The 13,151-nt window shown below is 39.2% G+C and overlaps 1 protein-coding gene across 2 annotated transcripts in view; it reads left to right on the top strand.

Moving 5' to 3' along the window:
- IPMK (inositol polyphosphate multikinase) overlaps positions 1–13,151 on the top strand; it is a 46,252-nt gene that overhangs the window by 19,975 nt on the left and 13,126 nt on the right. For both annotated transcript variants that reach the window (XM_061446962.1, XM_061446971.1), the window contains exons 3-4: positions 4,198–4,294; positions 10,745–10,917. In XM_061446962.1, the coding sequence (XP_061302946.1) occupies positions 4,198–4,294; positions 10,745–10,917 (270 nt within the window). The remainder of the gene's footprint in view (positions 1–4,197; positions 4,295–10,744; positions 10,918–13,151) is intronic.

Genomic DNA, 13,151 nt, shown 5'->3' with positions numbered 1-13,151 from the left:
CAGGTCCATACTGCCAGAACTAGTTTCCTGATGAAATTTAAACATTTGTTTTATTCTCACTTTGTGATTTGTGTGATTAGCTGGTCTTTAGAAAACAAAAAAACCTAAATGTTGAGCTGCTTCAAATAAGGAAAAGAACATTACTGTTCTCCCAAGCAGCTCCTGTTTGCATTAAAAATCAGATTAATCTGTTTGGATCAGACTTACCAAAACAGAGTGTACTTTGGATTAAAAACTAAGGGATGGTAAATTTGCTTCAGAATTAAAAAGTCCTGAGTAACTGGAAATTATGACTTCATAGTGTCTGTTAGACTATCTGAGCTGCCTCAGGACATATCTGGGGCATATTCTTCCTATGAGTTAGTTGTTGTGATTTGTAATGGTTGTGTTGTGAGCCTTCCAGATGTCGGCATCATGTTTACTTGCTTTTAAGCCCAACAGTTATAACATTTTGTGTCTCCAGTTTGTACTGTTGGAATAATGTAGCCTGTGATACGTAGAAGGGATATCTGCCCTGGCTGAGCTGACATTGAATTGTTTTTCAGTTCTTGATTTGTTGGATGAAGATGCTGGTGTGGCTGCTGCTGGTTTGCAAGACAGGACATGAGTCTGATAGCCTCAGAACCGGTACAGTTACCGGTAAAGCAGAAATAACTTACATTTGTAAGTGTATGCTGGAAAAATGGACCTGTTTTTACACTAAAAGAAAGTGCAGCTTCTTGAAATGAACTTGGAATATTGCTGATATAAGTAAAAATAGAATGGTCTATTTCTAAAGGTTGTCTTGGGTTAAATGATAACCTGTCTTTTCCATGAGTTTTTCAGCAGTGTTGGTAGTGATACATTTCAGGGCATGAGCTGCACAGTTAATATCCTGTGTAATTTTAGGGATGGTTTTGTGATGTGTACATTTATATTTGGCATTCTGAATGACATCTAAATGTGTAGCTTGCGGGTTGTATGACATGGGAAGAAATGCCTATGGTGTGGTGCTGTTTGTAAGGCCCCGTTCTAATGAGCAGAAATGCTTCTCCTGCATATGAAGGAGTACAATTCCTGAAATATCTGGTTTTGTTGCTTTGCCCACACCGAATGACTTCCTCTGATCTTTATTAACTGAGTGCTTATTTTTGTTTGACATGGAAATACATTACAGGGAGAAACTGAAGTTTATATTAAGGTCAAATAAGTGCTTTGTATATGTTACATCAAACTGATGAGGGGAATTCATTACTGTTTCTGGGAGCAAGATAAATTCTTGAGAGACAGAAATAATACACTTAGTTATGCTGAATTAATGATACTGAAAAATGCATTACTGTGAGTTTTGTTTCTGTTTAAAATGTCTTGATACCAGTGTGTTAAAGGCTACACTACTTGGAAGATACCACTCTTGGAGCTCTTTTCCCAGTTTGGTGTTGACTTTGGGCTATTACACCCCATTATAAATTATCTGAATATCTTTATTGTATCCTACTATTTGAAATGCACAGGAGCGTACTCCTGGCTACTTGCTAAGTTGCTAGGTTTAATTGTCTTAGGTTGGTGATTAGAAAGTGAGTCAAAGCAAGAGTACTGTCTCTTAAAAATTGGAAGCTGTCTCCTGATGTCGCTGTCTCCTGATACCACTTTCTCAGAACTTTTTTACCAATAGGCTAAACAAATGAATTCTTACTATGTTTGCCTGTTTGTTTTTTTTTCCCAGTTACATTCAGTTTTTCTCCTCATCTGCTGCACTTGTTGCTTCCATCTCTCTCCTCTTTGACCTGTCCTAAATATATATGCTTGCTTCCATGTAAAGACTGTGATACTGCATGATAATTTAGTGCCTCACATTTCTGCTTAAATTCACCTGGGAAAAAAGTATTTGTGCTGGGTGCAGTGCGGTTTCCATGTCTTTGCTATGAGGTGCTATGATAATAAACTACCACAGTAAGTGAAAATTGGCTTTGTACTACTTGTGTGAAAATACCCACAGTGTGAAGTAATTCCACCAGTCAGTGCTGGACTCCTGGCCCAGAAACAGTCCTCTATACTGTGAGGAACAGTGAACTCTTCCAAAAGATAGCAGTGGATGAGTCTCTGCTTCAGCATCTGAGTGGTGCCAATCTTTTTCTCTCTCTTTTCTCCCACCCTTAATTTTTTGTTCTTCCTTAAACTAGTAGAATCAAGCTACACTGCAGGCTTCTGGGGAAAGCACTGTCTTCTGCTGGCAACACCTTAGGCTCAGCAAAGAAATGTTGCGTAAATAAAAATAAACAGCAGCCACTGATCCCAGGGGACAGGCAAGTTCTTTTGTCTTGGAGCACAAGAGTATCACTGTACCATCTTGAGAGCACACAAAGGAAAAGTAGGCCTAGATGTACAATTACCTGTAGACCTCGGAGGTTGTGCCAGCTTGCCACAACTAGGACTTGTGAAAAGAGGTCACTGCCCTGTGATGTGACACTGTGACTTGTAAGATACACACCCAGCAACTTTTGTATGCTTAAGATAGCAACCATAGTGGTAGAGGGTGTGGCAGTAGGTGCATGTCAGTGTGTTGTATCATGCTGTGCACGTACTTGTGTGGTTTGAGCCTTGAGGATTCAGCCCTTTCTTTAGGGTCTTTAAAAGGGGTTTTATGCTATGAGTTAGTTAAATGAATGGCTTAACTTAAATGCTGTAATGAAAAGTCAGTGTGGGTTTGGTTGTATCACTTCCTTCTTGGTCACTACCCTGTAACAGTGCTAGCATAAAGGTGTCAGAGTAGTGGCTGTTACAAACCCAGGAGAGCTCTCTATTAAATGTGCCTAAAGGGCTATTGAACAGCACTGTGCATTTGAAGCAGACTGGTGATTTGAGTTCGCCCAGTTTGAGGTTTCTGTGGTAAAACCTAAATATAGCACAAACCCGCACTGACTAATTTTAACATTCTGTTGCTGCATGAGGCTCTGTCTAGAGTTACACGGCATCAGTGATCATAGCCAAGGCTTGCCTTGATGCTCTAAAATAGTAATTGCACTTCAGGTCTGGCTTTTTGGTTTTTCCTCCCTAGATGTGTTAATACTACAATGCTTAAGGCATGTCTTTTACAATACCTACCCTTTGTCATTTCCATCACTAGATATTCCCCAGCCATAGTTAAATGTGGATCTTGAAGCAACTAGCTGAGCCAACTTTGCAGAGCTCAGTTAACACCTTAATATATTTTTGCATTGCTTCTGGGTTTGCAGCTTGCTCTGACTGCACTCCTGTGCATTGTGTGCTGAAGTAAAAGCAGAATTGTTGGCTTGCCCTGGTCACTGGTGTGCAGAGTCTGTGGGTATTGCTGTGCAGCTGCTGTAGGGCAGGACACGAGTCTGATAGCATCAGAACTGGGATTGCTGCAAGGGGATTAGGATGGGATGGTTCCTAAATGCAGTAATAATCATTGTAACCTGTACTTGTGTGGATATAAATCTTTTAGTTTGCCAAGCATATTGAACTGTGCTGTAGGCTATCCCCTATGTCTGTAACTAGATCTTCAGGTGAGGTGGGGTGAATCTGGTCAAGGGAATGGTTTTGAAACTCTCTTAACACTGCAAGCTGGTGACAATCATGGGATTCTGTGGAAGACAGTATCCAAGGTTTTGTTTTAACTTTGAAGTTTTACTCTTTCAGGAATATACCCAGATCTGGTTTTCTTACAGAAGCTGCAAAAATTGTTGGAAGCGTTAAAGGAAATGAAAGGAAATATATCTGAATTGTGCATTTTCTGTGTGGTGGAGTTGCAGGATGAGTTAGTTTGGACGAAATGAGGGAATACTATCCAGGCTGAGCTTATATGCTTTACTTGACATAACTTAAAAAAGCTTCAGATATATGATATTATGTAGTAATCCTATACAGTCTTGGATCCAGGATGGGAAAACACCCTTTTTGCTAAATATACTTTGATGCTAACAATTACAGTTTAGAATTTTTACACAAGTGAAGCCATAAATTAGTTGTAGAGTTGATATGTTTTTTTCCACTTTTAAATTTGAAATAAGGTATACCATTCATTTATGTTGGATTGTGATAATTATCATCTTCATCTTGTATGTTTTTTTAAATGCAAAGTAGAAATCTTAAACATATGAAAACAAAGACTAAGAAATTATAATTATGGGACAATTGGAAGTATAAAATGAATGTCTTAAACTGATCTCTCCACCCCTCCCTAATTTATTTCAGGTTTATGACTCTGACTGTTGCGACAGTGTTCTTCTGGAGCTGCGAGAATATCTGCCAAAATACTTTGGTGTCTGGTCACCACCTACTGCACCAAATGGTACTGTTCTAATTTTATCTGTTAATCCAAACTTCCTGGAAAGATCTTCTGGAGACTGATTTTTGATAGTTGTGAGCTCCGTAGGGTTTTTTGGTTTTTCTTTCTAACCCACTAATGTTCCCTCTAGCAACTGGTTCCAGTTTCCATTTGTCTGGCTGGATTAGGTCCTTGTGGTCTTCCTCCCAGGGAGATGGCTCATGGCTGTTTATCTGGCAAACATTTCCTGAGTAGCTGGACCTGATGCATACTGCCTGGAGCTGCTGCTCTAGTCTGGATCATGTCAGAGGAGTGGGCTAGTTGCATGTTGATGTCTGGTCAGGCCATCAGAGCAAGAGTCAGACACTGTGTGGGTGTGTAAGGGAGAAAAAGTAGACGGGGGATGTGTTCAAACTGGACTCTGCTGCTGGATCTGCAGAGATTGGGTACCATCACCATGCCATATCATACAAAGCAGTTATTTCCCCATTCTGGGGAGCTCTGCTTGTCATCCTCTGTTTGAATGGAACAAAGCTCTGATATCTTAACTTCATGTTTGTAAAACATGCTAGGAGTCACGAAGAAAAAGGTATTTTGGGAGCTTGTCTCTTCAAGAGAAAATAGATATTATCGATGTATTTAAAACAGAAACTAGTTTTCTTTTGGGGACTTCTATTATTCACATTGGGGAAATGGAGTTCTGGAACACAGGCAAACAAAAGGATGCCATGAAGTCTATTTAAATGCATGGCCACCAAAACTAGATGCTGGGCTTCCTTAATATAATTGTCTTTTGCTCATGTTGTCACTTGATAGACTTGTTTTCCCAAGAAAGTAGTAAGACAGTGTCCAAAGGCACTGTCTAAACTCAGCAAAAATAAATACAAGGAGAACTGTGGTAGTACCCAGCACTTTCTTGGCTCAGATATCCCTTCACACTTTCGCATTTGGCACTAACTCAAATAGCTCTGCTGGAGCTTTTTCCTTCCCTCGTAATTTTATGTGTGTCATGGAGCTCACTTAATGTCCCCTCCAAAGTGCAAATAATTTTTTTCTATTCACAATACAATCTTAAGTTATAAAAATACATGGTTTAGCCAAGATACAGTAATTCAACACATGCCTAGTTTACTTTGGGAGTTGACTAGTAGTGTGCACCATGGGGCTGAATTTTGGCAGGTCTCCAATAGTAGTCCAGACATAGCTGGTAGGAATGACTATTTAAAGGAAGACTTAACTTTGATTTTGCTTGTTTTGCTTCTTGGAAATAGTGCACCATCAGGAGCCCTCTTTATAGACAGCTGTGGCCAAGGTTCAAACAAAACAGTTCATTGCCAACTCCATTATCTATATTATTAATCAGTTTTGTGTAGTCTTGATAGACATCAAATATGTTGGAGATGGTGGAGCTTAACAGAATAGATACATCCAAAGCTAAGGAGATTGCCATTCATGTTGGAAGTCATTTGTTGTTTAGTAGGTATTTGCAAATGTGGTTTTGCTAATGCCAGGTGTGAAGTAAAACCTGTGATTCATCTCTGTGTGTGCATTGGTGCTTGGCACCAGAGGTGCGAACAATCAGCAGTGTTGCATTTGGACTGCATAAAAAGTAGGGAAGCAAGTTCAGAAAAATAGGAAGGGGGGAAGTAATCACACAGAGGAGGGACATGGAGAGGGGACATTTCTGGGAAAGGTGGGGATGGGTTTATTACCTGTCCCCCAGATTAGCCATGAATAAAGTTCTGGTTCAAAAGATTGAACAATATGCTTATGTGCTGTGGTGTGTCCCAGTGACATTCGATGAGGGAATCTAGCTGCTCAAAAGATACCTAGTTCTTAAATGTAGATTGAGGATATATTTGTAGGCTTTTGCAGTCCTGACATTTGGAAGCATGACCTTTCCTTTGGCAGTTGGTGTTCTACAGATTCTGGGGACACAACTTCGTACAACCTGAGTAGTGAACCCAGTAATTCCTTATTGTTTCTTGGTTGGGCATAGGTGACCGTATCGTGGGCTGTCTTAAAAGGAGCGTGACCAGCAGGTCGAAGGAGGTGATCCTGCCCTTGTGAGACTTCACTTGGAGTACTGTGTGCAGTTCTGGTGTCCTCAGTATAGAAAGGACATGGAACTGTTGGAACAAGTCCAGAGGAGGGCCACGAGGATGATCAGGGGACTGGAGCACCTCCTGTATGAAGACAGGATGAGAAAGTTGCATCTCTTCAGGCTGGAGAAGAGAAGGCTGCATGGAGACCCCATAGCAGCCTTCCAGCATCTAAAGGGGGCCTGTAGGGATGCTGGAGAGGGACTCTTCATTAGGGACTGTAGTGACAGGACAAGGGGTAATGGGTTAAAACTTAAACAGGGGAAGTTTAGATGGGATATAAGGAAGAAATTCTTTACTGTAAGGGTGGTGAGGCACTGGGATGGGTTGCCCAAGGAAGTTGTGAATGCTTCATCCCTGGCAGTGTTCAAGGTCAGGTTGGACAGAGCCTTGGATGACATGGTTTAGTGTGAGGTGTCCCTGCCCATGGCAGGGGGGTTGGAACTAGAGGATCTTAAGGTCCTTTCAAACCCTAACTATTCTATGAGTCTATGTGACAAGTTAGCAGCAACTGTGGTGGGTAAGGTGGAGGAACACAAGGAGTTTATTTTCTTAGAGGAGTATGTAGGGAGAAGCATCAGTCTATTCTGAAAATGTAGATGAGTGGATGAAATAGCTAGCTAAAAGGGGTGAAAAGTGTTTATGTAAGTGATATTATCGGAGGTGTGACAAAAAAGATGGACCGATACAGTGTCAATAAAATTTGTAAAATACTGTCCTGCTATGCTGTAATTACCTAGTGCTGCTGCACAGGAGTTGGGTGACAGTCCATCTCTCTAAAATAATTTAAAATTGGAGTGAGACAAATTGATTTAAACTGCATTCACTGGCATCACTAGTATTTGGGGTTGATTAATAAAGAACTGGAAAAGTTGTTATAAAAATGTGGGACCCTTTCCCTCTTCTCTGCTCCCCCCTTCCTTCTCTGCTCCCCCCTGCCTTCTCTGCTCCCCCCTTTCTTTTCCCCTTTCCCTTTCTGTTGCTGGGAGCAACTGAGGCTTTTCCCTGTTGCTCATATGTTTTGAGACACGTCTTGTAAGTTCTGAGAAGAATTCAGACACTTCACTTTGTCACTTCTGATTCCAGTTAGGACTGAATGCATCAACATGTATGTGCTTGTCTCCTTTGGGATTGTAATAAAATATGTAAATAATATGTCAGACCACATCTTTGTGCCTCCTTCCCTGCCACTGAAAAATACAAGGAGGGGGAGGGCAAGCCTCTGAGGAATTATTTATTTAAATCCTTGTAATATATAGTCAGGATTATGAACCAAAGCTAAGATAAAAAAATCATTACAAGTTCTTTTTTCTGAAGGAGATTTTAATTTAACCTGGTCTTAGATGGCAAATGCATGATTTTCAGAAGCATCTTGGGTTAGCAGTGTACTGCATAATAATGTAGAAAATCTGAACTGCTTGAAAAAGCTGCAGGTTTTTTGTTTAACGAAAGGACAGGAGGGAGAGTGCTCCAGTTATCTAGGCTCAGTTGCACTTGTTGATGACTTTGAGGACACATGGGGTCAGAGCCTCACTTCAAAAGGTAGTGATACCTTCCAGTGACTGAATCTGAAGATTACTTAGTTTGCTTTAGTCTCAATGATTTGAGATATTGTAGGAATAAGTGTTGAAAGGTGTAATATGTTCTGATATTGTGGGTTTGGGCTCTGTTTCAGAAGACTGTAGATCTTGAACACAGTGCAGATAAGAACTGAACAGTGCCAGGAAAAATGAAGCATAGACACTTCGATGGATTTTTCTGAAGCTGTAATTAACTTGGCATAACGCTTTGTCTGTGGTGGCATTGCTCTCCCCACAAGGACAAAACGTTTTTGAGAGTAGGGGTGTGCACTGAACAGATGTAACATAGTCTTAATTCTGAGCTAGCAGTTAGCCAGTGATAAAGACTTAGTAATTCCAAAAAAGTGAGAGAGATGAGTCATTTCTGGATAATTCACAGGCTTTGCCAAGTAATTAGTGTTTTGTAGGGCTAATGTTAGCTCCTAAGTTATTTTAATACTTTTAAAAATAGTAATTGTTACATTTTTTAGGAGGTCAGTAAGGAAGATATTGTAGTTTAACAGATATTAAATGGATGGGGAACTAAAAAATTAACAGATATTTAAAACTTCTAAATATATTGGAGGTGCTGAATGTTGGTGCCATATGCTTAAAAAGAGGAATTTGTACTAGTGGAGTAGAGGACAGTGGATAAGCATGGGTGCTCTACAAGTGCCTTCAGTGGGAAGAGCGTGACTCTTGCCTGCATGTTTCCTGAAAGGAAGTACGCTATGTTTTGGGAGATTTAAGTTCTGCTTTTTAAAGTTTTTATGGGTTTGCTTTTTGTTGCATTGTGGAAATAGATGTTTTACACTACTTTATATACAGTTATATTTTAGGGTTGATAAAAACATTGCATCTAGACAATTTGTATAACTTGCAGTAACTTGCAATCTGTATAACTTTGTATTTGCAGCACTTTTGAGTCCAGAGGTGCTTGCTATATCTTCCAGAGCATTTTGAATTTGGTGGTGAAGGATTGCAACCATTTTCTGAGATGTTTCTGTATTTATTTTCTTTCCCTACCTCCCATGGCATACCTCTGGCTCAGTTCTTTTGAGAGCTGAGTCCTAAAACCCTTTAGGTTCATTTAGTTGTTGTTTTCTGGATTGCTTTAGAGTGATGACACATACCTATTGATTACAGTGATTTCCATAACATGCAAAAAGAATAGGTGTGAAGGGTGATGCTTAGACTTTTACAGTTATTGTTTTAATAATAGATACCTATCACGTTACATGGACTTCCCTGGTTACATGGTTCCCTAAAGCCCTCCAAAACTGCTGGTGTCTGACTGAATTAGACCTTTGTGTAAAATTTTTGGATAGAAAAAGTGGCACCCACACTTCAGGTGATATTCTCCATACCAGGGATTGTATTCTGTATTTGTCCTGCTTTTCCTTAGGGGATATCTAGTGAGCGAATGTCAAGTATGTTTGCTGCCTTTGGCTTCTCAGAGTTAAGCATGAGTGACTTTAACTTGGATGTATCTCTGCAGTGTTCATTAATTTCAGATTGGTGTACTGGGGAATTGGGACTTTTGATCATGATGGTGACTTGAGGCTCTAGGTAGGACTTATTTAAGTAATAAGAGTCCTTTTCATTTCTTACCATGAAGGAAGTATTTCCACTTATTAAGTAAGTGGAAACAGATCATTGCTTGTTCCCTTTGTTTTAGCTCTAACTGATTTTGTTACCTGTCTGTACAGTTATCAAAACAAAGCACTTGATCCTTCTTCTCTTTTTAAGCTTTGACTGTTTTTGCTTTCTTTGGCAATCCCATTTTGGATCATGCTGCAGGAATGGGGAATAATAAGATGTGCTTGCCTATTCAGATTGCATTGAAGACAAATAAATACACTCATGGAATAGACTGTACTTGAAAGAAAAACTTTAATGTGAAGTTTGTGACTGATAACAGGTAGATTTGCAGAAGTTGCTATGAAAAATTAGACTTGTGTTAATGCTTTGTGTTGTCATGGCATATGTCACGCCTGGGAAAGGGCTGGAGATCTGTGCAAGGGTTGTCTGCAAATCAGACAGTTAGTGGAAGTCTGGTTTTTTTTTTGTTGTGTTCTGACAGTTGGTTCTTTAGATCATGTTGGTAATAGTCTCTTACCTGCACTGGAGAAGAGCATAAACCAGTTTGACCAGGTCTGAGGTACTACTTTAACCCCAGGCTCTCCAAGGGCTTGGGGTTTTTGATCCACCCACCCTCCCAAAGGGGCTTTTGGAAATGGATGAAAGGCAGCCCTAGGATTTGAGGAGTGTTTTCCCATAAAGGTGCACCATGAGAAATGATTGCAGACGGGAGTGGGATAAAAAGGAGAAAAATGAGATGCATTTCGGCCCCTGTAGGTAGGAATCTGAAATGTTGATTTAATTTTTAATGTGATAAAAAAATGCCATTTTAATTCTAGCCCTTTCACACAGAAAGAAAACACCATCTCCATTGCAAAACCAGCCATGTAGTAACCTGCATTTGTATGTGCTTATTAATGCTATTTGAGGTATGTTAATGTCTTAATAAAAGCTACTCATGAATTTCATCTGGGCAGTAATTTGAATTTGAGTGCTAGGTTAGCACACTTTAATTGTATACAATTTTCTAAACAATAAGGCATTTAGAATTTAATGCCAACAGAATTTGTGGGTGTCGATGACTGTGATTTAGTCTGTGTTCAGAGACAAATTTGACTCTTAACTCATGTGATCTTAAGCCTTAAAATATTCTTCTTCCACAGAAGCTCAGCAGAAACTATGTAATTGTTTGCTTTGACCCACTGTTTATGCAAGTCTTGTCTTTTTAACAGATACGTATCTAAAACTGGAAGATGTGACCCGTAAGTTTAAAAAGCCTTGCATAATGGATGTAAAAATAGGTCAGAAAAGTTATGATCCGTATGCTTCAGCTGAGAAGATACAACAGCAGGTCAGCAAGTACCCTCTGATGGAAGAGATTGGCTTTTTGGTACTTGGCATGAGGGTAAGAACTTGTTTTGTTTTCAGATTCATCTTATTCTATGGCCTCTTGTTCCACACCAGATACAGCAGCTAGTTTTTCTAGCAAACCTCTTGAGTTTGACGTAAATGAAGTGTTAAGTGAATATGTTGGTAGTACTGGTATCAGCTGTTGTGTGAAGTATGTTCCAAAACACTGCTCTTGTTCACAACAAGTGTTTAACCTGGCTGTGCGCCTTATGGGGATCTATTTGCAACTTGGGTTCTGTATATGTATACAAGAAAGGAGTTGGAGCAGACTATAGTTATTTAAAACTGAATGTAGCTACAGTCAATTCTTGCGTAGCAGATATTTCAAATTATCAAAGTGTTTGTTGGTTTTTTTTTTCCTTACTTTTAGGCTTTTCTCAGAGATTTACATACTGAACCAGTCTCTGTAATAACTTAATCATGAGCTGTATCTTTTAAAAAGATTTTATCTCTATTTTTAGAATAAAGATAATTTTAATGTAATTTTCCTATTTAAGGAAGAGCAAGTTAGCTCTCACAGGTGATGCGTGTTCTTGTAAGTAGCTGTTCATGTTCTGCATTTAAAAAAGCTTTCCACCAGAAGAAAAACCTATTTGGTGCATACATGCTTGAGGAACTGTCAGGTGAGGGTTAGTTTGAGATGGATAAGGCCCTGCATATGTCCATGCTAGCACTACTACATTTCCTTATCTTGGGCAACAAGAAAGATTCAATATTCAGTAGTCTAAAACTTGAATGTAAAGCAAAGCTGTACAGAACATTTGTGGATCTGTAACACAAATGTGTTGATGTCAGTAATGCATTCCTGATGTAATGCATTTGAAGTACTTTTTCTTTGCTATGATTGGCACAGGAATAACTTTCTTTTTGATGTGAGATTTTTGTTTTCCCTCTTGCATACACAAAGCCAGGGCTTCTCAAGCTCTGCATCAACAAGCACGAATGGCTGAAGTCTGATAAGCTTCCCCTTTGCTGTTAGATAGCAGTAGCACACAGATTGCACCATTGTTTGAAATAATTCTAATATCTCTGTAATGTTTTGTACTTAATTGCCTAGGCTCTCAGCCTTAACTCTGTCTTGAGATAAGCTTCTACAGCTATAAATTATAGTGGTCATGAGTAGTAATTATGTAAGCCTATGAGAAAGAACGTGGGAGTTGAGTCAAAAACCAGTCAAACAGTTTAGATCGAGAAGGAAGGCTGGAGATTATAGCTTTGGATTTGGCTTATGTCGTTACATAACCTTTCTTATCTCATGTATAAAACAATATACTTAACATCCTTTGTTTCATGACAGTGCAAAAGGAACGAACGCTTGCTTCCACAGTATTTTTGCTTGTGCCTATTGTTTCTAACATTGTCATTTATTGATATCTTTACTCTGTTGCACAGATTGTTTCAGTACCCTAATTTAAACTCTGTATATAATGGTTCTCCTAAGCAATGCAGTTTCCCGTCCAGTATTTAAGTAGATGAGATTTGTTTTGTGCCATTGGTACCAAATTGCATGTTGGAAGTTATTTCCCGAAAAGAATTCAAAAGGTACCTCCTCCTCTCATGCAACACATAGCAAAGTCTAAATTCACAAGGCAGTTTTTCTGCTCAGCTTGCTGCCTCTTGATTGTGGGGTATTTTCTGCCTGTTTGTTTTATTTTTGCAAGGTTCTGGCCATAATGTAAATTGCTCTCCTGTACAGGCATTTACTGCCTCTAACAGCTAACATACTAGGTAAAGGTTGCTAATCTTTCCTGGACAAAACATGGTGTAGCACGATTCAGAAAGTTAGAGGGGTCTGGTTTTAATCTCTCCATTCAGTTTTATTTTTAACATGGAAGTGGGTTTGCTTAGCAAGTTTCTATTTCAGAAGAGCAAGAGAAAAGAGGACCAGGAATAATAGAAAATGTAGTTATCTGTGGCTTTTTTTAAAGTGCACGTCATATAAGCTGTCATGAAGAGATACATGCAAAAATATATTACTAGTTTTCTTACCCCAAAATTTATTCATAGTAGGTTTTTACACTAAAAGCCATTGATACAGCTTTGTGCTATACACTGGTAAATAAGCAGACATCTGTTTCTATATAAAATATGTATGGTTTGTCCTTAAAGGAAGTGAGTCTTCTATCTGCAGAGCTTTGATTTGTGTACATAGTTCTGGCATTTGACATGTGCTAAACTATATTCATCTTAATGCACTGAATAGACAGAATAAATGCATGGAAACACATT

This window comes from Pezoporus flaviventris, unplaced genomic scaffold (assembly GCF_033815535.1).
Source record: "Pezoporus flaviventris isolate CSIRO_AGI_PZ_B2104156 unplaced genomic scaffold, CSIRO_AGI_Pfla_v1 ptg000001l, whole genome shotgun sequence".
In the NCBI taxonomy this organism is placed as follows: domain Eukaryota; kingdom Metazoa; phylum Chordata; class Aves; order Psittaciformes; family Psittacidae; genus Pezoporus; species Pezoporus flaviventris.
The sequence above is the reverse complement of the archived record's forward strand: the minus strand, read 5'-3'. Positions and strand labels throughout refer to the sequence as shown.